Genomic DNA, 26,208 nt, shown 5'->3' with positions numbered 1-26,208 from the left:
TAGAAACTACCAGAAAGGAACAGACCATATTAATATTGATTGAAATACGAGATATTAGAAACAATGTGATGAATGATGACAAGGAGGTTGAAGGTCAGAGGATTGCCAGTCACGCAATCTGCATTTAGTTCAATAATAAATACTTACATCAAGTCTCTGCCAGATTCTTCAAATATATGGAGCATGAAAGGTGTCAGAACTTAGTTTGAGGAAGAATAATGATATATAATAACAAGACTCCTATTTGTAACTTGGATATTAGGGCTATTGATTATTGAGCCTATTATGCACATATTGCTTGGGGTGGAAAGCAACATATTAACGTTTACATAACTCCTTTAACGTTGTGAAACTTCCTAATGGGCTTTGAGTTTGGTCATGTTGCAACCCTTCCGTGAGGATCTTATAGAAGCTTTTCAACGCCTTACATATATTAACACATAATACCGGCAGGTGCGATGAGACCGGCAGGGGAAGCAAGTTCGAAAGTAAAAATAAGAAGTCGAGTCGAACAGAAAATAATGTAGCATAACCGCAGTATTGGTTTTAATGTATATTGTCATCACTGTACACTTGCCGACGACAAAGGCTCCGAATTTTTCCTATTTACCATGGTCTGCACTAGACTTGTGTAACGGAGAGAAATATCTAATTCGCTTGCGAAATTGTATATTATGTAAATTTCAATTCTATTTTTAAGCTCAAGATCATTTCACCAGTGATTGCACCTTGTGTAAATAACTGACATGTTGCCATTCAAAATACAGGAATAACACGATGTTTATATTTTTATCTCCTTTAACTCTATTATTGCGCCCTGAGGGTCATCCGAAAGCGCTTTCAGTTTTTCTTTCTGCATATTGAGAGGGGAGGGTACGATGTGTATTTGTTGTTTACCTAACGTCAGGCCATGATGTGACTATTATTGGATAGCTTTGTGTAATGGGTGGGAGAACTGGTGTATGCGGTTCCTCGCACTGCTTCCGCCTCCAACATAAGGAACTTGTGCCATTAGACAGATGAGAGATACTGTGATGGATTTTACATTGCATTGTGTATGGAGAAGCTGAGTGACAGCAAAATCAACACAAAACATTATACCACAGAACGCAAGAAGTGTCTCCCATCCACTTGCAGTCATGAGTGTAGAAGACATCGTTTACACTGGCTGGCTCATCAAATCGCCTCCAGAAAAGAAATTAAAGCGCTATGTAAGTAAAGAATTGCTTTCAACCGACTATTATATGATACTGATTCAGTTCTGACCTGCTACAGTACAGACTCACAGTAAGAGAAATAACACCCAGCGTTGTGCAGAAGGCACGTTCGTTAATCACTCATTGCTGGGATCTTGGCAATATTTCACTATATGATTCTGGCCGAAATAAATAATTTATTAACGAATGAACACAAGCTATTTCGGGATTTGCTTTGCAACATAAAACCCTTTCAGCCAGCTTCGTTAGTTTTATTGAGTGTGTTGGAAAGAAAGTTATTTCGGCTGTTCTGTTTTTCACATGGGGTTGGCTGGGGGTTGGGGATTCGCTGCCCACACTGTACAGCTAACCGTTCGCCTGTTTTTCTGAGAAACTTGGGCGTGTTTTCAAAACATCACCAAATCGGAAGCTGTGCCATAAGGTTACTGGCGCACTCCAAGCAGCAAAAGCAGAATCATTATTTAATGTAGTTCACAACGTTACAACTACATTAGCTGAGCGTCGACTCAACGCAAACGCTTCTATCTGGTGCTGCGGACCTCACAGTGTTCCCAAAGTCTCTTCAGACGCGTCAATAATTTGAAAACAATACCGGGGTCACATGCACTCGACATTGCAGATGACCCGTGGCAGACACTTCAGGAATAGCGCATGCAAATGATCCTCCACTTCAGAGAAATGTTTGGGGGAAGGGTTGTTGTGCTTGGTGACATAAAACTATGATTTTATAAACATGATTAATTTGGCACTTCTTCATTTGTGATCCTCGCCATATGCTCTAGTTTGCTAACCTTTTATGAACATGACTCACGATTGCACCCTGGATCAGCACTGCCGTGGGAAGTTGTCAATGATCTTGGTGTAAAGCACACAGAATAATGAAATGTGCTTGTAACTTTATGTGATATGAACACTTTTATTAACCAGACGTAAGTCCCGACGGGCCAGCTCTGCTAACGGACACATGCATTACCCTTTATAGATTGGATTAAAACATTGAAATAAACCCTTCTATTATCATTGCATAAATTAATGTTCTATTGCTGTGGCCGAGTTGTCACGCGAAAAAGTAATGTTTGGAAAGAATTGGAACAAGTCTGCTTTTGTAATAGGACATCATAAATTTCATTAGTCGATACCTGGTGGTGTTTTTGCACAGGTGACAGAGTTTATCATTTGTGCATGCGATAAATAATCAGTAAGCGGCTGAGTTATGCAAACCAGTCTGGATGACTTGGCAGCCTTCACCGTCCTTGGAAGGCTGTCAAGCCCCGTCAAAGATGTGCTCTCCAAAATAGTAATAAATAAGACTCAGTCCTACGAAATCCCAGCTTGGCCCCGACTATGTTTTTTTTTAAATGTAGAAGGACAAGGAAACGTATTTGCAAATCAAAACAACCTCACTTCGGTGGTCAAGCTGAACTTGTTTACAGAACTGCCTCCAACATCTGTTGCATACAACAGTGTACTTGCACTAGGCCACTTGGTTCTTCCCGCAGTAGTCGTTTTCAACATGCAATAATTATGCCCGATAACACATGCAGGATATCCATAGTCATAGAGCACAGAAACGGCCCCTTCGGCCCACCACGTCCATGGCGACCTTTTTTGCCAATCTACACGAATGTTTAGGATGGTGGACAGGGCACAGATAAAGCGGTTTGCTCTGTCCTGATGGTGTCCGACTTCCTGAGTGTTATAGGCACCACAGAGTCTCATTAACATTGCTGACATGTGAATTGTAGATCGGAGAGAGGCTTTGGGGTGTCATGAGGTTAGTCATTTGCCACATGATACCCATCCTTTGATTTGCTCTTGCTAGCTCAATATTTAAATTGATGGTCCAGCTGAGCTTCTGATCAGCGGTGAACCCCCAGGTGATGATGGTGGGTAATTCATCGATGATACTACCATTGAATGGCAAGGATAGGTGGTTAGCGTCTCTCTTATGTGCTATGTATTTGTTTAACATCTCTACTTTTGAGTGTATGTATCAAATCCACATATTTTAACTATTATTGTTTTAATTTGTTTGGACATATGTTTGACTAGCTGGTCATAGAAGGGAAATGGAAAGAGTAAATGGTGGAAGTATACTGTAAATTAGAGAATATTTGAAATAAAAAAAGGCAGATTAACATTTCAGATAGAGTCACTACTTGACAGTATTTCCAGCATTTACAATTACTCCTCTTATCCGTATTATAACTATTTGCATTAAGTTATGTGTGATCTCAAGACTTTTCTGGTGACCTCCATTGTTGCTAATTTCTTACTTATTCTGAATAAAGAGAAGTTAGATCAAAAATATAGTCTTATTTAGTACATTATATATATCAAACAAGTAAGATCAGCAGTAAAATCAGTTATACGTACCTACCTAACCACCTTGGCAAACTTACTCATTTAAACTTTTGGAAAAGCATCATGTACAAGAAGATTACCCCTCCCCCCTCCCCAAAGTATTGCACTCGAGTTGGCGTTCTTCATGAAAAAACCTGTGCAGTGGGCATTGGCTGGTTGTTCAACCTTTGCAGATACCGTGATCAAGCTTGATTCTGTCTCCAACCAGCAGTGCAAGTTGCCCACTTTTCCGCAGAGGTCAATAGGTGAAGATCAACAATAAGAAATGTGACAAATTATGCACATTTTCAGAAGGTGCGTAAAGCTCCTTTCATGTCAAGCATTTTTTGATGCTGTCTGAGCTATATACTTATTATATATGAGCCACGGGGTAGAATATAGATGGAAGCTATGAGATATGGTCATGGGGTTGTAATATTTGAACTCTCACAGACGGAATGGTTAGAAGTATGAAGTAAACTCTCACAGTTCCTGGGAAGTTGGATTTGGAAAGAGCTGATTCAAGCGGTAGAACAAGTTGTGTCAAAGTGCCCTTAAGCTATTCAGTTTCTCATGAGTTTTCTGTTGTTACTGAAGACAGCACTTCAGATGTGACATTGCCACAGAGCTACGGGGGGGGGGGGGGGAAGAAGCCAAGATTCCTATACTGATAACTGAGAACATAAGTATGTAAAAAAAACCTAAGAAACAGAAGCTGATGGAAGCCATGTGATTATGGAGTCATGAAAAAGGGAAAACGGACCTTCAGCTCACAAAGTCCTTGTTAACCATAAAGCATCCATTTACACTGATTCCATTTTATTCTCCCCACATTCTCATCAATTCCCCCCAGATTCTACCACACATATATCCACTAGGGGCAATCTACAGTGGCCAATTGACCAACTAATCTGCATGTTTTTGGATGCGAGAGGAACCTGGAGCACCCAGAGGAAACACACACAGTCAGAGGGAGGACATGTAGACTGCACACAAACAGTACTGCAGGTCAGGATGGAGCTTGGGTCACCAGACCTGTGAGGCAGCATCTCTGCTTCCTGTGCCAGTGCACTGCCCATGTCATTGTGCCATCCTTCAAATCTGTTCTGACATTCATTCAGAGCATAGTTTATCCTGTATACAAAAAGTGCACAACTCTATTCCAGGAAGGGCCAGATTGACCCCCTCCAGTATGAACATGGAAGTTCCAAACTTCCTCAGAAGTCCTTGCTGGTGATGTTTGGAAGAGCTCTGAGATTGGACTCCTCGTTGAGTCCAGTTGCTAAACACCAGCTTCTTGCAGTTTCTCAGTATTTGCTCTGGAGAATCTTGCTGAACCTGCAGCAGGCTTGACCTGAGCCAGGTTAGCAAGCAATAATTTCAATGGAGTGGAACAACCGCTTAGTGAGAGATATAAAGTTCAGGTAATTTACATTTTTTGGAACTTAAGCATATTTAAATATTAACTTAAAAACAGCAAAATATATCAAAATACATGATAGTATTTACCAAATTTTTGTGTTTCATTAAAAATTAAGTTTAAAATAAATTAGTAATACGATGATTGACTTTTAGTAGTTCTTAAATATCTTTTAATACTTTTAAATGTCAGCATTCCAAGCTCTCTGACAGCAATAAGCTTGACTGTCAAGCCATTGCTAAGGGAATGCGTGCTACCTGTGGTGGGAGCTGCTGTGCTGTTCTGGGCCTTGCAGGTCAGAGGCCAGTGCAAGGGACCAAGTTTACACAAGATCTGCTCCAGGTAGATCCAGTCCAGGGAGGTGCAGACTCAACAGATGGGAGAATACGGTGTATGGGTGGCTTGCTGCTCTCTGTTGCAGATTGGACAGAAATATCTCACCAGCCAAATGTGGTCCATTGGCTGTATTTTGTGCACCTCATTGCTGTACCATGTCCACTTTCTGTCTTATTGCCATTGCCCTTTGATTTGCTAAGTATCTAAAAACCTATTGATCTCAGTCTCAAATATACTGAATGACTGAGCATCCAGAACCCTCTGGGATACAGTGTGTCAAAGATTCCCTCAGAGTAAAGAAATATCTCCTTATTTGTTTAAGTGGCTGGCACCACTATCCTGAGTCACAACTAGACTGACCAGCCAAAGGAAACAGCCTCTCAAATACCTTACCTTCATCCTTGTACATCAATACTTACTAGATTCTCTTCATTCAGAAAAATATGTTAAAAATATGTTGATTTTCAATTGATCCTACTAAGTGAATAACTTCACATTTTATCTCATTATTCATCTGCCACTTTTTTTCTCATTTATCCACCTGCCTATATCCCTTTGCAGGCTCTTTGCAACTTCATGGCTGACTTTTCTAAATGGCTTTGTATTGTCATCAAAGTTGGATACATTGTGATCCATCACTTAATCAAAGTAATTACCATGGTTTTTAAATAGCTGAGGGCCCTCTGCTGTTCCTTTTGGCATTCCAGTGGTAACAGCTTGCCAACCTGAAAAATACTTACTTATTCCTATATTCCTATTTCTCTTTACATCCTGACATATTATCATCAACTCAATGAGTCCTATTTTATGTAAAGGCCTGTCATGTTTTTCCTTTTCAAATGCTTTTTGAAACTCCAAATGCACTACATCCATTGGTTCTTGCTTACCTGCCTTACAAGATACAGCTTAACAGTCTGTTAGGTTTGTAAAACATGTTTTCCCTTTAATAAAGCAGTGCTTATTGTGCCTCATCATAATAACTTCCCTCGTGCTCAGTTATAATATACTGTACTTAATAATAGTTTATAATCCCATTTTCCTTTCTTCCTCTTCTCCTGAGTGACATGGTAACATTTGTTCTCTTCCAATGTGAAACAAGGAACCATGGAAACTTTATGGGACAGAATTGTCCATTTGGCCCGTTGTGCCTATCCTAGTTAAAAAGAGCTACTTAGCCTAATCTCATCTTCTAGCATTTGGTCTATTCCTCTGCAGGTGTTAGCTCTTCAAGTATGCATCTAAGTACAAAAAGCTAACTTCTGGAGGAACTCAGTGAGTCAAGCAGCATCTGTGGAGGGAAATGGACAGTTAATATTTTGGGGTCTCGACGTGAAATGTTAACAGTCGGTTTCCCTGCACAGTGCAGCTTGACCCACTGAGTTCCCCCAAGAGTTTGATTTTTGCTCCAGATCCCAATGTCTGCAGTCTCTTGTGTCACATATTTAAGTACTTTTGATGAGGGTCACCACCAGCTTTTCTCATAGTGAGCTCCAGATCCCACCATCCACCAGATACCATTTTATTCCTTATCTCTCTTCTAACCCTTCTGCCAATTACTTTAAATTTATGCCCTTAAATTCAATGCTTCTGCTAAGAAAGAAAGGTCCTTCCCATTTACTCTATTTATGTTCTTCACAATTTTACACACCTGAGTATATCTCTCTTCAGCTTCCAGTCCTCTGAACAGCCTTGTATATCTCTGCAGCACCCTCTCCAGTGCAATTACGTCTTTCTTGTCATGTAGTGGTCAAAATTGCACACGGTACTCAAGCTATGATCTAACTTGTGTTTCATACAGTGCTAGCTTAACTTCCTCATAATAATACTAATAAAGGAAAGTATTCCACATGGTTTCTAACCACCTTCTCAACCTGACCTGCTGCCTTTAAGTATCTGTGGACATTATTGCAACCCTCTCACATTTATTCTTTATTCCCTGGCCTCGTTGCAAGTCCCTCCACCACCCACACCACCCCCCCCCACCCCCCAGCTGCCACCTCCAGTCCCTACCCTCCATCTACCAAATGCATTACCTCACACTTTTCTGGATTACATTCCATTTACCACTTCGCTTCTCAACCAATCAGACCATTTATCTCTCCCTGCAATCTAAAGATTGTCTCCTCACTCCCAACCGCATGGGCAATTGCTGAATCATTTGCAAACTTTCTTTTAATGTCTGCTATGTTTAAGTCCAAATTACTAATATACATTACAGAAACTAAAGGACCATGAGCTGAGCCCTGCTGAGCCTGCCGATAACTGCCTTCCAGTCAGAAAGACATCTGTCAACTTTTAGCTTTACTTTTTGCCACTCTCCCTTGGATCCCAAGGCATTTTACTTTTTTGACAAACCTGTCATGTGGGATCTGATCAAATGTCTTGCTAAAATCTACACTGCCCTCATCAGCCATTCTTATTATCTTCCCAAAAAGTCAATAAAGTTAGACTACAAATCTGTGCTGATTGTCCTTGATTGTGCCTTTTTAAATGAAGATTTATATGCTGTTCCTCAGAACAGATCCCAATAATTTGTCCACCACCAACGTTAGTTTAACTAACTGATCTCTAATTACTCAGTTTATCCTTTCCTCCCTTTTAAACCATGCCATAGTGTTGGCAGTTCTCTGATCCTCCAGCGCCACTTCAGTAGCCAGGTATACCCGTCTTTTGTAAAGTTAGCTACATGTATTTATTGAGAACCCAACCTACATCCTGCACCTCTACAGAAAGCTCACATTCTTGTTCCCTAACAGACTCTACTCATTCTTTGGTTATACGGTTGCTCCTCATGTTCTTTCAAAATATATTTTCTTTGTTTTTATTTGCATTTCTGCCTTTTATATTGTATAATTTGCTTTTCAAACTTTTCTTTTTAAGTTAAGGCCATTTCTATCCATAATGCTTCATTCTCACCATTATTGTCTGATTGGGCCATCGCCATTCCATCTTCTGGCTCTATCCAGTGCTGGAAGACAGGAAACCTGCTGAAGAGATATTGTGGCAATTCCGTCCGAGCAGATAAAAGAGGTTTACACCAACACATTTCTGTGCCATTGTTTTTTGTCAGCGTACAGCTTTGAAGGCTCCTGTACCTACATACTCCTGCACCTTACTTAAATGGCTGGTTTTAATGGGATAATATATCAATATGCATAATATTGAGCTTGGATAGCACTGAAGTCATTATTATTGTCTGTCGGTGATAACAGGTTCATGATACCTGCCAGATCATACCTCTCTGAAACTCAGAATCATTGATGTTAATTAAACCTTCTAATCATTTGGTTCAGCATAGACTGAGAATCTAAAATGGGATTTTCTGCACTTATGGCCTGGTAACACATGAGTTTCCACTTGAGTCTACCGGCAGTGTAGTTGACTAATATTTTTGTGGAGAGTTATTAGGTTAGATCTTGCCACCATGTAAACCTCCAATTAATTTAACCAGGGTCTAATATCCTTCAATATTGAACAGCGTTTTCTAGTCCTATTCTGTGAAAAGATTGTGCACCTTATCCTTGAGAATTGTGAGGCTTTAATAATGAACTTTAGGTGTTAAAAGGTATCTTCTGATGTGTGCAATAAATATTCTGTGCCTCGAAACATTTTAGAGTAATAAAACTACAATATGAACCTTGTGATTAAGTAATACAATAGTGTGAGTCACATGGGACTACATCAATACCATTTGAATTGTGTTTGCAATCAATAAACCCTGAAATACATTTATACCTTTATTCTGTATGGTCATTTACAGTGTCATGTTCACTCCAAGTTGATGCCAGAAGAAAATATTCAAGCTGATCCTTAATACTAAAGGAGCCCTCCTAGGGGATCTTAAGAATTGGCAGACATATAAATGACAGACAAGTCTTAGGCACAGAATATACCAAACTAAAATCATAATTTTAATTTCTCCTTCTTGAGCTGTGGGTTTGATCTATTCTGGATATGAAGAGACTGCTGTTAGCAGGTTGTCCAGTGAGACGAGGTGTTAGAGAAGGTTTCGTCCTACAGATTTGGAAAGTTTCCACTCTACACATGTTAAGGACTTGGGTACTGTACGTTTCAAAGCAATTCAATGCCTCAATACTCTGATGACGTCAATAAGCTCTTATTATTTCAAAGACATCTGAAGCTCTTGCTGTGTTAATCACCTATGAGCCCATGTGTTGCAGTTTCTCTATTTATCTTTAGTATAGGGGAGAAATTTGATTCTAGGAATCAGACGAAATGTAAATTTGACTCTTCGTCAAGGTATGCAATGCAGTCAGATAAATTTAAACAGTAACAGCTCATTTTAAAGTTACATTTATAGAAATGTGATTGCATCATTTTTTGTGCCCAAGTTGGCGTTACTTATTGTGCTGGCACCTATTTGGTTTTCCCACAAAATAATCAAGAAATTGGCCAAAGTCACATTAGAAACGGCAGTGGATAGTTTACGCCTCGAAAGTTGTACCAAAGTGTGACCTGCATAATGGGACCACAATCAATTGGCTGCAGCTTCCAACAACTTTCTCCACATCAGGACATAAGCCCCTAAGGGCGCACTCCCCCATGATGTCCGGAAACAAGTAACACTGTTACTGCCATCGTGTAGACAGAGGGTGCAGCCACTGGATTTAGAGATCAAGGATTCTATCAGAGAGGTATCAGCCAGAGAAGAATTCCTATGTAGCAGGCAAAGGCAAGAGAATGATTGGGACTGCCCTGGGAAGAGCATGACAGGTGATGGTTCCAGTTGTCTCCTCCAGGTGTAGGAATCCCTAATCACTAGAGCAATGCCAAATCTCATGTCCTTACAAGTTATAAGCGACACACCATGTAAGATAGGCCACTTAAGTAAATGAATCAGAGGTTTATTCACGAATGTGTATGATCAGTATAAGTGGTCACGGAGTCATCTCGATTTTCTTCGCTGATTGCTAGGAAACTGTAATGTTTTTGATTGTAATGTGGGGAGGGTTGTATTGTTTGGATTGAGGTCTGTGGTTCAGCCAATTCCTTATGATACTTGTTCTTCCATCTGTGAGTCCCTTATAACCTGTGCTGTCAATGCCTCCCTCTTCTGTTCTACTGAGAGATGAGATGAGTGGTGTTCTTCTGGGCCTTCCTAGTTAAAGCCTTCTTATCCACGTTTTCTGCTTGCTCTTGCTTTTCTTTGGCCCGTGCCTCATCTTCCTCAGGCTCTGGGTTTGCCTGCTGCTGTTCCTTCGGTACCAGCTACTACTTCGCATTATTAGATTACACAAAACCAGCATCCAGCTATAATGTCTCCACACCCACTGGGTGTACATTGCAGGATTGTTGTAAGCACTGGGATCTCACCTTCAGGTTCTCGATGGTGCAGCACTCAGCAGCAGGGGTAAGACTGCTATTAACGAGGGAAGTAGAGTGTAACCCTTGACCCCCACCCCCCACCCAGAATCCTTCACTTTGGGCAGTAGTGGCTGCAGAACTGTTTGGCATTTCAGTCTCCCTGAGAATTAAAAAAGTCATATGCATAAACAACTTCAGGAAAAGAACTCATGCTCCATAACTATTTTGGCCTGCAATCATGAGAAGCCAGCAATGTTGTCAAATCCCAGTGCCTGAGGTGTCACCTGTTCTTCCTGAAATCAAAATATATGAACTCATTTAATTGTGCATGCAGTGCATGGATGACTTCTTTGATGCAGTAGTGAGAGGCAGCAGAGATCAGCTGCAGCCACTTGGAAAGGTCCTGTGGTGGGGACACGCAGAGTCAAGGTTACCATGACCCTCACAAAGAGAGAAGTTGTATCCAAAAGCTCCAGCTTATGCTGCTGAGGATAGAAATGGACATTATATGAATACTGTGAGAAATGCCAGGCATACTAATGTGCTTGATCCAACTTCCAAAGGGTGCTGTTTCACCTGGAAATGTTTGTTAGTGCAATCTAACCCGGGTTCAATTGCTTTCATGTGGAATTTATGTTCTAACTAGTCCAATTTCTTGGCAATACTGTTTTGCAATTTCTTTTGTTACTATGTAGATTTTAGCTAATTTTGATGTTACCAAGTTTGAAAGGTTTTTAATTTTGTGGATTTCCTGATTTCTTTGTTGCCCATGAAGTTGACTCCTGTTGGCATACAGTTTTATAGATGTTTATCATCTTGCCCAAATGGTCACTCTCTATTTTTGAGATGAGACATGAAGGTATTGCAGGATTACTTAACCTTGGGCTTCAAAGCTAACTCCAGTCTTACGTATGTCCAACATCACACTTTCTTTCCAGCAGAGAATCCTTGGCCTGTTTTCTCATCTCATGTCAGGGTACCAGAGTAAATTATAGCATAAACACTGCCACTTCAGTTTAGATTAGCAAATTCAACACATTCAACACATGCAAGTAAACTCAACACACATCAATAGAGTCATGTGGGGGAGCCATATTACAAAATATGGAAAAATAAAGTTGTGTTTATTTCCCACCTTCCATATCCCTCAGTAATGTCTCAAAATGTTTCACATTAAAAGACGTTGAGAGTTTGAAGGTGATTTCTGAAGATTGCCTCTGCTATAAGGATGAATTGTGATCCATTTATGGTTGCGTTAGTGAAGGACATGCATTCGCCAGGAAAGTAACAGAAGCAGCGTAGAAACAATTGAAAAACCTTTTGATTTGAGAACTCTTTTGATTTGAAATAGAGAGTAGACCAAACTAGTAACTCCTTATGACTACTCTATATTTGGAATATGGTAACGTAAATTCTTAAGGCAATATAAGATGAACAAAAATTGGAGAGATATCATGTAAAATTTACTTACTTCATTCGATGTGCATTTTAAGCTTTGAAACTAATTTTTGTGAAATACATGGTAGTGATGGAATTGAAATGTAATTTTAAAATAATCTTTTCATTTTACCATGTGGCTAGGACTTTATTGTGTTTATTGACTGAAGCATGTTAAGATCAGAGCCTTGATTGTCCATAGTGGCAGTTTAGAATTAAATTCTATTGCAATGTTCCAATGATATACCTTTATGAATTGAATTCATTTTAATTCTTTGTGGGAAGTAAAGGTAATATGGTTGCATCACAGATTTTCTAGCTCTTATTGAAGTCATCAAATCATTAGAATCTACGAGCAAAGTTTTGAAGACAGAGTTTACCAGTGTTCAATAATTGAAAGAAATTCTTGTTAATAATTCAAGTACCCCTGTGGTAGCAAAACACTGTTTGCAACATCATGCACATATGTGGAGTAATGTGCACTGGTTAACACTTTGTTCATGTCTTTAATGCATTGTTATATTGAAAATGTGATCATAAGGAGACAGCCCTTGCCCCCATCAAAAGAGCAGGAGCAAGAGGAAGGTGAGGAGGTGGAAGGAAAACTAGTTTGGAATAGTTGCACTGCAAGTTACACTTAGGAGAGTTTCATCTTCATTTCTGTCTCTATTTCTCACTGCTGATGCTTCTATTAGGTTAGATTATATGGCAGCATATTTTCTTCTACGCTTGACCAAATTACTGGGAAGCTAATGGTCTATGTCTAAATGTATATCATGTACTTAGACGAGTGTGACTACGTAATGTCCTCCAATTCGCAGACACAAGAGATTTTGCAGATGCTGGAATCTGGAGCAACACACAAAATGCTGGAGGGACTCAGCAGGTCAGGCAGCATCTATGGAGGGAAATAAACAGTCGATGTTTCGGGTCGAGACCCTTCATCAGGTCTGGGAAGGACTTCATCAGCTAGTGTCCATTCAAAAAATACGCACAAACTATACAATTACAGTTATATCTACTTCATATGAGGGCAGGTTTCGATCACTTGGACCTATGGTAGATTTGAAACTGTATGGACTTATTTAGATTTGTTTTTATTCATTTGTTCATGGGGTGTAAGGCCGGCATTTGTTGCCCATCACAAGTTGCCTTCTGAGGTGAGTACTCATTTTAGTAGGCAGTTTAAAATGAATCACTTTGTGGGTCTAGACTTACCTGTAGGCCAGCCCAAGTCAGGGTGCTGGATTTAGATTTTCATCCCTTACTGACATAATGAGGGACATAAATTAGATCATGAGAAACTTTTCCCCATAGCAGAATTGGGGAAGAGCATGGGATTAGTGTAAGGGATAAGAGGCTTAGAGGGAATCTGTGGAGGATATTCTTTCACCCAGAGAGTGGTTGGAATCTGGAGCACACTTCCTTATGGAGTGGTAGAGGCAGGTACCCTCACAACATATAAGTATCCAGCCAAGAACTTGAATCACTAAGGCACAAAAGGCTACAGATTCAGTGATGATAATAGGATTGGTACAGATGGATACTTGATGGTTTGCATGAGCATATTTCTATGTCATATAACATTCTATGACTCTATGACATCATCAGCAAATCAGAGGATTTTTACAATAATCAATAATTTCATAATTACTCAAACCATTATTTTGTTCCGGGTTTATTTAATTACTTGTATTTAAATTACACAACTACTGCCATGGGATTCCAACTCTTTTTTCCAGATCAGTAGCTCAGTAAGTTAATCATGCCCTTTGCAGCAGCCTTTGACCTGTCCATTTTAGCCAAATTCAAATACAATCTCTGGAGACTGGCAGCAGTTCTCTATTTTATCAAGAAAACTTCCAATCCATATTTTTGAATGGGATATAATTGCTTTGCTCAGTGTAAAAATAATTGCAGAACATTTATACTGGTCCTTTCCTAATTGTTTGTAGTCATTTAAACACAGTCACTAAGATGAAGGGATAACAACCTCAACTACAAAATAATGAATGTCTGAAAATCTTTTGTGACTAAGTTGAAGACAAATTGTAGATTTCCGCATTTTACCATGACAATCTCATAAATTATATTACGTTTCAAGAAAGCTGTCCTGTCAGTTCATTTCTTTTCAGTTCAGTTCCAATTATTTCTACAGAAAATATGCCTTGACAAGCTCTTTACATCAACTGATACCATGGGTTTAAACAATACATATGGCTGAAATAGATTAATTTGAAGTTCCTTAATTTACTACTACTTTCCCTAATGTAGTTCCCTTTAAGTTTAATTATTCAGTGGTCACAACAATACTTTTTCTTGGAATTGGTTTCCCATAACAACAGAAATAAAATTAGAAACCCAAATAATAGTACACCTGAGTAGATCTCCTGTGGATTGTTAATCTGTTAGTTTTTCATTTTGAGGTGGGATTGTCCATTCAGTTACAAATGCCTGTTACATACCCAAACCTCAAAGCTGCTTGCCAAGTTTCTGACTGTTTAAGAAATGTGCTTTTGGGCCATAACTTACAGTTTCCAGTAAATTAGGAGGAACTCCTCAAAGCAGTTCCAGTTTGAAGGGCCTATCGCTTAGTTTCTGATTTGAAGAAATATGGCACCTGCATTTTAAAAGGAAGTCACATTGCATGCAGCTGGCAAACAGAAAAAAATAGTATTTAGTATATCACCATTCCGATGTTTTATGAAGATCTTAACCCTTTGTCAGCTTATTATTTTTACTGGAAAAGGCAGCAGTTTCAAAGATTATGCTTTTTTCTTTAATTCATTCCATTCTAGCACTTAACATTGCAGGGTTCTGACTTCAAAAGGAGTAAAGATCCCCAACATGGCTCCCATCCAACTATCCTTCTTACTGTGGAATTTCTACTTTTTCTTTTTTTTGAAATGCTTTCCTTTCTGTGCTTGAACGTTGTCCAATGTTTGGTCGCCTTGTCTCTTTACATCTGTTGTCCAGAACAAAAATTAATTCTTTGCTTTTTTATAATTTCTTCTCAAGAGGAGTTTTGATGTTCAATTGCAGAGGTAATCTTAGTCTTGCCAGTCGTCTTCTGGTGACTCACTTCAGTGGGCAGAAGGATTTTATTTTAGCAAAATATAGGGTTAAACCTATCAACACAGTCTTACTCCCACAAAAACAAATGTGGACAAAAGATAAAGAGGAAAGGACTATGGGAGGTTCCTTTTTGCAGTAAAAGGAATTCAAAACATGTTTTTCTCCTTTTTTTAACTTGTAAGTAACTGATGCAGTTATCTGGAGTTTGAGGCCGCCTCATTCTCAGGAATATATATGTCCACTTTCTGATTATGGAGAGATTACAATGACTGGCAAAAGTCACACTTACATGAGTCACTGTAGAGAAAAAAATTGGCGATTTAGAAGGTGCAAATTGGAAGTTAGTGCTGATAAACAAATGAGTCAATTTAGGAAATACATGACGGGTGTATGTAAATATTCTAGAGTTTCACAGATTTCTTTTTGTGTTGTTAGTGCTTGGGTTTTTGCAAGGAAAGTATGCAGCTGGTCAATGAAAGAAGTTGGAAAGAAGTTGCTACAAAATAAGTAGATAAGTAAATACATTTGCTAAGCATCGATAGCAACTTGCATTTATCTAGCCCTGTTAACATTGTAACATGTTCCATCTAACAGAAGTTTTATCAAAGAAAGAATTTGATGCATGTGGATATATTAGAACAAGTGCCATTTCATGGTTAAAAAGGTAACTCTTATGGAGAATCTTAAAGGAGGAGAGTGAGGTGGAGAGGTTTAAGGATGAAGTTCTAGAATTTCAGGGTTTAGATTGCTGAAGATGTGCTTACGAGTGCTTCATTAACTGAGATGCAAAATTTGCTTGCAGACAGTGACATTAGTATCTTCTAGGATTTTTGCAGTCGGTGAGACAGTGGAACACTGCAAGGAATTTAAGCTGGCTGGTGGAACTTGTCAGAGCCCCGAGCCACAATAGAACCCTCTATCTCATTCCCCTTTAAAAGTTAATCGGCTTTTCCAAACATTCAGTTAGTCTTTCTTCCTCTTTTTTGATCATTGTCTTTTTTGTATCTATATCAAAGTGCAACATCTGGAGTCTGATAAGAAAAGTGTAAAGAAAGGAGATAGTTTTCCAACTATTGTAAAAATGCTGGTCCTACCATGCAGTTTCTGTGAAGGTTATAATTATTCGTGCTCTATTGCTAATTTGAATATCTGATGAGGCAAGATAGGAACATCTCCAATTTGATTCTTGCTTAGACCCATTAACAGACATCAACAGAGGAGCTGAAATCAACAATCACTATCAGTGCCCATGAACAATGAAGAAGAAAACACATCCATGGTCTCTGCAAAAAAGTGCCTAAGTGTCCACATGTATGAGCCAATACAGAAATAAGTAAGGGTCCCGACCCGAAACATTGACCGCTTGCTTTTCTCCACGGATGCTGCCTGGCCTGCTGAATTCCTCCAGCATCATCGTGTTTTTCATCTAGATTCCAGCATCTGCAGTCCTTAGTTTCTCTAATAAGACTTAGTGTGATGACTAAGTCTTTGAATGGATAGGCAACACTCACTACCTGGATGTCAGAAGATGGAGTTATGGCATCTTCAAGAGAAATCCTTCAGCGTACAAGCCTCATCATCAATTAGCTTGCTTGGGTGGAGCGCATCACTCTTTCCTGTGTTACTCTGTGAATGTTTACTACATCAAATAACATTGTTCTATTATTTTCAGTGCCAATATTATTAGTGGATTTCATTAATGTTGGTGTGTGTGCAGCACAGTGCTGCTGCCTCACTGCTCCAACAACATGGCTTTAAGATCCTGATCTCTTGTACTGTTTGTATGGAGTTTGCACATTCTGACTGTGACCACATGGGGTTTCCCCCAGGTGTTTCTATTTCCTCCCATATCTCAAAAGATGTTTTGGTTTTTAGTAACTTGGTTACTGTAAATTACCTAGGGTGGATTGAAGGGCAAATGGGAGAGAATAGGTTACCATGGAGATAAGTCAGGAAATAGAACTGATGGGATTGCTGCGAAAGCCAACATAAGCTCAATGGGTCGAATGGCCTCCTTCTATGATGTAAGAAAAAAATCATATGAAAGGAAAATATGAAAGTATAAAGGAAAATTACTGGGATTGTTGTTTGTATGAAGCAGTTTGCTCCATATTGCAGTGAGGGGAAACTGGCGATTAGTTCCTTTTTTTTTGGATTTGGGGGATTTCAAAGTTTGGTTAAGAGCACTATTACCATGTTGATAAATAAATCCCAAACTGGAGCACATTTGGCAGCTTTCAATGTAAACATGGTTATAGAAACATTAAATTAGAACAAAGATGATACTGCTCAGAATGCTGACAAACAAGCTTGGGCAGTCCTCGACAAACTGTTAACATTGCCAACATCAGTGTGTGTAGTATGTGTAAATGATGGTGCTTTGAAAGACCGAATAAGTAAGTCAGTTGTGGGACAGCATCTATTACATTTTGTACAATGTTGCCCAGATGTTCAAGGCATACTTTGGTTTATGTGAAGTGAATATATGCAGAAACTGCAAACCTTTAATGAGATTAATTTTACAAAGGATAAAGTGTGCTCAGGGACATCTTGAAAAGGCAAAATAACAAAACCGAAGTATATGTAGCAAACAATTTTTTGTTCCCTTTGTTTAAAAATGTGGGAAGTTTGTGGGAATGTGCAATAAAATGACTCCTTCTGGTGTGTGAACCCACAAGCAGAGATAGCTGTCATCCTGGGGAAGACCTGTGTGAGGTTTGAGAAGTAGTACAGACATAACACTCCTCTACAATAATTAGCCACATTAAGAACTTGTGCATATGCTTTATTCTGTGTAACGTTAAAATAGCATTCCAAAAACATACAAATTTAAATTCTTGTACATGCCTGGAACCTCCTCTGACCTGACTCAGGATTTTAACCAGGTTTGCCATTAAATGTTATAGCTTCAAATCTTCTACAAAAAAAAATGGGGACTGCATTCCCCTTCCAAAAAGCTGCCAGCTTCATAAATGCCAGCTCAATCTACCATAGTTATGTGGGCCTCAAGAGCATGTGGTTAACATTGCTAACCATTGCCTTCTATTTCTGCTCAAATCTGCCCCAAGTATTTACGGTCAGTGTGAGAAAATCAGCCGTGAGACAGATATCATTCTATGGAAGCTCAGAAGTGTTTCTTCAACTGTACTTTTTAATATTTTGCTGCAAGTGTCAGGACTCATTCTGCTACTTACAGCTCTAATCAAACTACTGCTTTGCACTCAAGACATGATTTTCCAAACACTGGTATCTTCATTTTGATGTTATGTAGTGGATGAGGAGATTGAAGGTATAGGAGAGGCTATATTGGTGATTCATAGTCTGGCATCATGCAGGGTCTACGCAACTGGATGATCTAACAGAGGCATTCCCCACAGCACAAGAGCCAGAATCTAAGTGCATTGCATAACAGCCAACACAGAATCTTCAATCAATTAAAGCCACTTCACACCTGCCTCCTATCCCTAATATACCCTTACAAAGACCACATTCCCTGACAAGTTCTCTCATAAAAGCAAAAGTAAATATTTTGCCTGCCATCATCTAAATGCAGAAAGTTGAAAGGAATACACAGAAATGATCTCAACAAGTTTAAGTCCTTATTCAAAGCAACAATTTTTACTGAGAAGTTGTATCAAAATGACCTTTTGTTTTCTACTTCTTTTATAACATGGTTATCCTTCATGTTAAGTGATATATTCCTAATTTGCCAGTCCCATGAAAGAATATTCTGCCTGAAATTTATAAAAAATAAATAAAACAACAGTTGATAACATATTCAGAGGGATGTGGATTCAAATCCAGCTCTTGAGACCAAGTTATAAAATCTGACCCAGCACTAAGGAATTGCAATACTGCTAGGATGCATTCTTTTGGATCAGAATAATAAGTGGTAACATGGAGATTATGTTAGTGAGTTTGTGATCTAGATGCAATGGCCAATGGTATTGGTATTGGGTATTGGTCAATGATAGAGAGACCTGCATTCAAATCCCTGGGAAGTTTAAATACAGTTCATAAAATCTTGAATTAAACAGATGACACCAAACATGGAGATGCTGAAACTTATGGATTGTTGCAAAATTCCATGTGGTTCACTAATATCCTTCATGAAAGGAAATAGGAATGATCCTTTATTTGCTCTTACCTGGTCTGGCCTACATATGATCCTAGATGTATGGCATTGTGATTGACTCTTAACTACTGCAAAATAGCCTAACAAATACTCTGTTGTTAACCACTTAGTGGCTCATGAAAGTGAATGCAGCATCACCTCTTCAAGGGTCATTATGAATGGACTATGGATGTCCTATGATTGAAATAAAAACCTCGAGAACCATTTATAGAAGAGCTGGGAAATTCTCCTTGGGTACCTAGTACTGAAATCAATATAATGAAAATCTGGTGGATAATAAATGGGCAAGTAATTGCCCTGTTGATAAAGATGAAATTTACCCCCCTAGATTTCCAGAAATCACTACACTGAGAATCATTCATCCATGCTAACAGAACATATATGTTTCAAGGACAGACTGAGTGTCTCCTGGACTGATAGAAGGAGGCTAACTGTCCAATTCAAATACAAAGTGTGTGATTTATATTTTTAAATTTAGCGTGCAGCTATTTAAATGCATTAAGTCCTGGCCTTCCATTTTCCGGCATTTATGAATCTCTATTAGCTCAATCTAGACTCATTAAATAACTTAAAAGTTTAAATGAAGTTTTTTGTATATAATGCACGTCATTAGTACTATGAATTTTTGCAGATAAGGAATCAAAACAAAATCATATATGGCTGAAATAGGATAAAAGGCAAAGGATTATTGGACTAGACAATGAAGTAATTACTTATTCTCTATTTAAAGTTGAATGGTTGCAGCATGTGAGTAATTTTGATGGGGGACCAGTTGCCCATTTCACAATCATCCTGCTTAGGATTTCTATTGAAATTGGTGAAAGTGAAAGTTGGGAGGGATATGTAATGATGGAGAGGTTCAGTATTGCCTGTTTCAAACTATAACCCAAGATCAAAATTAATCCCATATCTGAATCAACCTATCAAGTTATAATTATGGAAAACTGTCAAAAGGTGTATGCAAATGCAATAGAGTAGAAATTTGACATCAATTCTATGGGCTAAATGTGAATACAGTAATGTAAGCTACTTCTGGTACATATATTCTCAAAGCTGTGGGTTCCACTTTTGTTTAATTTTAGTTTTCAGAACTTTGCTGCACATTATGTTGTATTGAAAGCTTTATTTATGTAGTGTAAGTATATCAGGGCAACATATTTTTGTGGGAGACTATTCTTGAATGACTGACAGAGCTGGGCATTTTATTAGTTTACTGAAAGCATGCCACCATCTGTTCCCCTTGCTGGACAATATCATTTATGGGATTAACTTGCACTCTAGTAATAATTGCATTGACCTTTTGACTAATTTTAGCTATGATTTACAGATACCTTTATCAACCTAACAGAAGCAGTTGCTTAATTTCCAACTAAACCGCCTGAAATGTCAGTTAGAACAGACCCTGTGATCAATTTCAAAGCTCCAGGTTCAGCAGCTCATCACTTCAAGTTTCTAGATTTTGTCTATGCTCATCAACATTAGTACTAGCAAAGATAATTACTGCAAATCATTGTTGCAGTTTATCAAACTTAATTGATTCATGGAATCCATTTTGCTCAATGACCAGTTGGAGATTTCGTATACTTGTTATCTGCTTCATTTGTAACATTAGGCAGTATATTGAATTTATTTTGGAAATGTTTCCCCCATAATAAGAGAGCATATTGTTTCTTATAGCATTGATGATATCAAAACTTTTTTGCAACACACTGAAAGGACAGAAGGAGGCTAATTGTGGAGGTTGAAAGAGAATACATGGAGCAATCTGAGGTCACGCCACCTTCAAAAGCAAACTATTACTTGGACAAATATAGACAATAAGGGCACATTGGATCTCAACTAATGCATGCATATCAGATACACTTGGCTCATCTTCTTAGTCATATTAAGCTATTGAGATTCACTGCATGCTTATTAACAAATTTTAACAGAATTTCAATATTAATTCTAAAACTGGAAGCTCAGAGACTGATATAAAATTATTTTGTCTTTTTAATAAAGTGTTCTGTTTTAAAAGACTTAAGTCTTTAAAACCACCAGTTTTGGAATTACGCACAAATGCTCCCCCCTTACAAAGAGTCACAGAGTCATGCAGTACAGAAACAGGGCCTTAGACCCAACTGGTCCCTGCTGACCAAGATGCCCAACTAAGCTAGTCCCATGTACCCGCATTTGGCCCATATCCATCTAAACCTTTCCTATCCGTATACCTGACCAAGTATCTTTTAAATGTTGTTATTGTACCTGCCTCAACCACTTCCTCTGGCAGCTCGTTCCATATACGCAGCACACTCTGCATGAAGAAGTTGCCCCTCACGTCCCTTTGAAATCTTTCCCCTCTCAACTTATGGAAAAGGATTTGTTTTCAATTCCTAAATTTAAAGTATTGGTGTGAGCGTTTATAACAATTTTGTGCTGTTCACTCATGCACATTGTAGTTTTTATAATAGTTCGTGCATTGTAGGTTCATTACTTCTACCTTTTAACCATCCTAACATTTTGAGCTTAAGTGGGGTAATTATTTTTCCTGACTTCCTATGATTGTATAAGTTACTTTACAAAGACAAGAGTCCAATTAGTTCCTAGAAAAGATTGCTTTCCTTCCAAAATCTGTTTCAGACAGTGAACAATAGCATGTTAATTACCTGTCCAAGATTAATTCAAGCTCAGTTGATCCACAGCACAGATCTTGATGACACATGCAATGCTTCAGAAACCTGAGATTGCACACTGGACAAGAATTGAAACCTGAAAGGTAATTGTTGTAATAATTGAAAATAACTTATAGGTACCAGACATATTTTGTTCAGGTTCATGGGGTGGTGCTAAAATATTTCAATCATTAAGCTGGAGGGAAAGGAATGCCACCAGTAAATACCTGGCGGTCTGCTCAGACTAAAAGTGAAGGTCTGCCAGTAACTTGTTACACAATGGTTGTGAAATCAGAGTTGATGTAATATTCAGTTAAATTGGGCAGGCTGGGATCAGCTTCTTTACTTCACTTCTCATTTTTTACAAAGTTGCTGAAATTCGTTGAACTCCTGCTGTAGTTCTGATGAGAGCCAGCAGAGCCATTACAGAACTGGCACTGATCTGGTTACCCTGGGTCTCAGCTATAAGGCAAAAGACAGAGAGATGCTGATCCACAGGTGGAATCTAGTATCTGTATAACAAACAGATCATAGAGTCAGTGAAGGTAACAGCATCACAGGGCCAAATGTTGCTTCAACATCTGGGGTTGGGTAGACTCATAAGTTATACTATACCCCAAATATTGTCCAGAAAAGTTAGAAACAACCTGGGGATGGTCACAGTGGGAGGGTTGGTTGTAGGTTGACAATCAGCCTGATCTCTTACTTAGAGGCAACAAAGAGTTTGCTGGTGTTGGATTGTGTGTTGGACAAATCAATTTTTCCTTCAATGAAAAGAGCAATCTTTGAATTCACATTTGGATAGAATGAGTGGTACCTTTGAAGTAGTGTTTATGCCTTTATATTCCATGCCCTTCCATTGACCTGTGTGAGTGCTGGGTGGTATCATAGGGCATGGCTCTCATATAACCACTGGAATTACAACCCGAGGAATTTCAGTGTCTAACTCTTCACAACTGATTCACACTGAGTGTGTTCTCATGTGCAAACAGGGTTGATGCCTCAGTCAATTACATAATATCTAATTGTCCTCCCACTTAACATTCCTTCATGCAATTGAGTTATCATAACAATTACTGCATTTGAAAATATGAAGTGGGATAAGGAGAAAGAAGTCTGAAGCTGCCAAAATTGTATTAAATGTTTTTTTTTCTTAATATATAAGGAGGGTAGTAGACAAACTGTTGAATTCACATAGGTCTTCCATATTTGCTAGGATGTATTTAACAGAGCCTTAGACGTGAAATAATTTTAATGGTAGAAGTGTCTTGCATCTGAAAGTTATTCTTTAAAATCAAGCTACCTTGAACCTCATGTGTCTCCAGGAGCTGAGGTTTGATGGAAGGCTCAATCATCGGAAGAAAAATCCAAAGTATCATTTTAATTTTTTTTAATGATTTTGGATTTTTAAACACTTAGCCAGCCAGGCAGCATCTGTGGAGAGAAAAGAATCATTAAGCAAATTTCCACTTTATTTCCTTTAAGTAATTCTTGGCTTAAAGGTAAGGTCTGAAGAGAAATATCTATGATTTGCATATGCTTTGTGCATTTATATAAAACATGCTGCATAGTAATACTCTGCACATTGTTGAAAGGTTCTGCTTTGAATATCAAGCAGGTGTTTTTTCAAAAGCTTCATGCAAATTCAAAACACAAGGGACCTTTCTCTCTGGGACAAACAGGGTCCTGTTCATTGATGGAATGCAAGTCCTTTGGCAATAAGACTTCAACAAGAAGTAAGGTTGGCCATCTCAGTATTGCTCTTTGTTTCAATCTTGTTCCTAGTTTTCAGTTTTTAATTAGCAACTAATTACCAATATTTATAGATTAAATATGCAGAGTTCACTTGTTATGAGGCAAATTCTTAGCAGTTCATGTAAAAGTTAAAGTTATAGAGAAACCTATTTTGATAAATCTTAATAATGATCCAGATTTCTCTTTTTTCACGTCGGCATAATGCTCAGCCTGTCTGGTTAAGCCATTGCCACTGCTCATGATTGAGGATACAGATGCTGGTGAAACTAGAAAGGACCTCCTCTGTGGCGTATTGTAGGATCTAATCAGGGCCTTACATATCTGATACTTACAAATTCAACGCATTCCATTTTCTTTCATCTTGGATTATGCTGTATTTTTTTCAACTGTATAAGTTGTGCATGAGGCAGGAAAAGTACACCTAGCTGACTACACAATTCATTTGACAGTTTGAGCTTGCCACTTTGTAAGGGGACACCATGAAGTTGTTGCTCAGACCTGAAAACTTTAACCAAGGATTTAACTAACACTTACAGTTTTGTTGATCCATTTGTTGCTCTGGATTTGGAAACCTCTATTGAAACCAAAATCATTAGTGGTCATTCTTTGGGTGCTACCAGTGTCCTTAAAGGTCCAAAATGGCATTATGATGATACAAACATTTGTGAGGCAAATTGCACAGAATGGTATATAAGTAAAGTTGTAAGATAAGATAATATATCTTTTTTTAGTCATATGTACATTGAAACACACAGTGAAATACATCTTTTGCATAGAGTGTTCTGGGGGCAGTCCGCAAGTGTCGCCACGCTTCCAGCGACAACGTGGCACGCCCAAAACTTCCTAACCTGTATGTCTTTGGAATGTGGAAGGAAGCCAGAGCACCTGGAGGAAACCCATGCAGACATGGGGAGAACGTACAAACTCCTTATACACAAAGGTGGGAATTGAACCCAGGCCGCTAGCACTGTAATAACATTAGGCTAACTGCTACACTACCGTGCACGTCGTTAGCCCACATGCAGTAAATAGTTCTTTGAAGTATCCACAGTAGGCAGTTCATCATGTCGTTTAGTATGCTATATTGATTCATTGCTTGTGCTGCCATTTTGGAGCTCAATGTACTAGCTAACAGGCTTTTAAACATATATGGCCAATCATATTTCTAGTAGCAGTAAGGACTCCTAACAGCACATCTGTAGGAATCTTCCATTATTTACAAATTAGTTGCTTGTTGATTCTTCTGGCTGCAACACACTAGGTTATTTCAAGTGGCAAAAGCCTACAAGGAGTAGCATGGCAGGAGCTGATGAACTTTTTGCTGATGTCTGTACAAACTGAGTGCTCCCAGAGATGAAAACATGAGTCATCATTCACATTGTTTTCACTGTGAGGGCAGGCAAGCAGAGGAAGAGTAACTGCTGAAAGAGGAATGGGAGAAGGGAACCCATCCAGAAACCCACAGAACAAAGTTTCTATTTGAACGTCAGGAAAGAACAATGAACAAGGTGGGTGAACTGCAATAAAAATATCCTCACTGAAATTTACCACCAGAAATAACTTCAGTTGCGACCTCAGAGCAGAGCAAGGACAGAATTGTTAGTAGCTCTTATGGCGATTATGCCAATGAATAGTTAACCACCACCCTCTTTCCAGGATGAAGCTGAATATATTTGTGAAATCTCACAGTTTTCTATCCAGTATTATGTTGAGATGTTACCCACATTCTTTATTCAAAGGGAAGTAACTACATTCCATTTTTTTCCCAAAGACTAACAGGTTGTAGGATTGCAAGTTTCCCCATGGCACAGGGTGGCATTGACAGCATCAATATTGCATAACAGCTGCAGCATGTCAATTCTGATAAAAACTAATAAGGAATTCTATTATCTCATTGTCCATGTTATGGGCGACCATAGACAGTACATGATGGAGGCTACTCTTGGAATCCTTGCAGCAGTCAAGAAGCCTTCATTTTACACAAGTTCCCAGTGCCAACTATATTTCAGTCACCACACCGAATCAAAGGGTCATAACTGGGTAATCTCTATCCATCTACAGCATGGCTGATGACTGCAGTGTGCAACCCACATATACAGTGGCATGCAAAAGTTTGGGCACCCCGGTCAAAATTTCTGTTACTGTGAATAGCTAAGCGAGTAAAAGATGACCTGATTTCCAAAAGGTATAAAGTTAAAGATGACACATTTCTTTAATATTTTAAGCAAGATTACTTTTTTATTTCCATCTTTTACAGTTTCAAAATAACAAAAAAAGAAAAGGGCCCGAAGCAAAAGTTTGGGCACCCTGCATGGTCAGTACTTAGTAACACCCCCTTTGGCAAGTAAACACTTCCTGTAGCCAGCTAAGAGCTTTCAATTCTTGTTTGGGGGATTTTTGCCCATTCTTCCTTGCAAAAGGCTTCTAGTTCTGTGAGATTCTTGGGCCGTCTTGCATGCACTGCTCTTTTGAGGTCTATCTACAGATTTTCGATGATGTTTAGGTCGGGGGACT

At 38.8% G+C, this 26,208-nt stretch overlaps 1 protein-coding gene across 3 annotated transcripts in view; it reads left to right on the top strand.

Moving 5' to 3' along the window:
* Positions 1-991: 991 nt before the first annotated feature.
* The window catches only part of gab3 (GRB2 associated binding protein 3), an 84,456-nt gene continuing 59,239 nt past the window's right edge, over positions 992-26,208 (top strand). Inside the window, exon 1 of one of the 3 annotated variants that reach the window (XM_052021112.1) lies at positions 992-1,211. In XM_052021112.1, the coding sequence (XP_051877072.1) occupies positions 1,140-1,211 (72 nt within the window). In that variant the 5' untranslated portion in view covers positions 992-1,139. The remainder of the gene's footprint in view (positions 1,212-26,208) is intronic. The other 2 variants (XM_052021114.1, XM_052021113.1) reach the window with 2 other exon arrangements.

Source organism: Pristis pectinata, chromosome 8, assembly GCF_009764475.1.
Source record: "Pristis pectinata isolate sPriPec2 chromosome 8, sPriPec2.1.pri, whole genome shotgun sequence".
Taxonomy (NCBI): domain Eukaryota; kingdom Metazoa; phylum Chordata; class Chondrichthyes; order Rhinopristiformes; family Pristidae; genus Pristis; species Pristis pectinata.
This window is presented reverse-complemented; position numbering and strand designations above follow the sequence as displayed.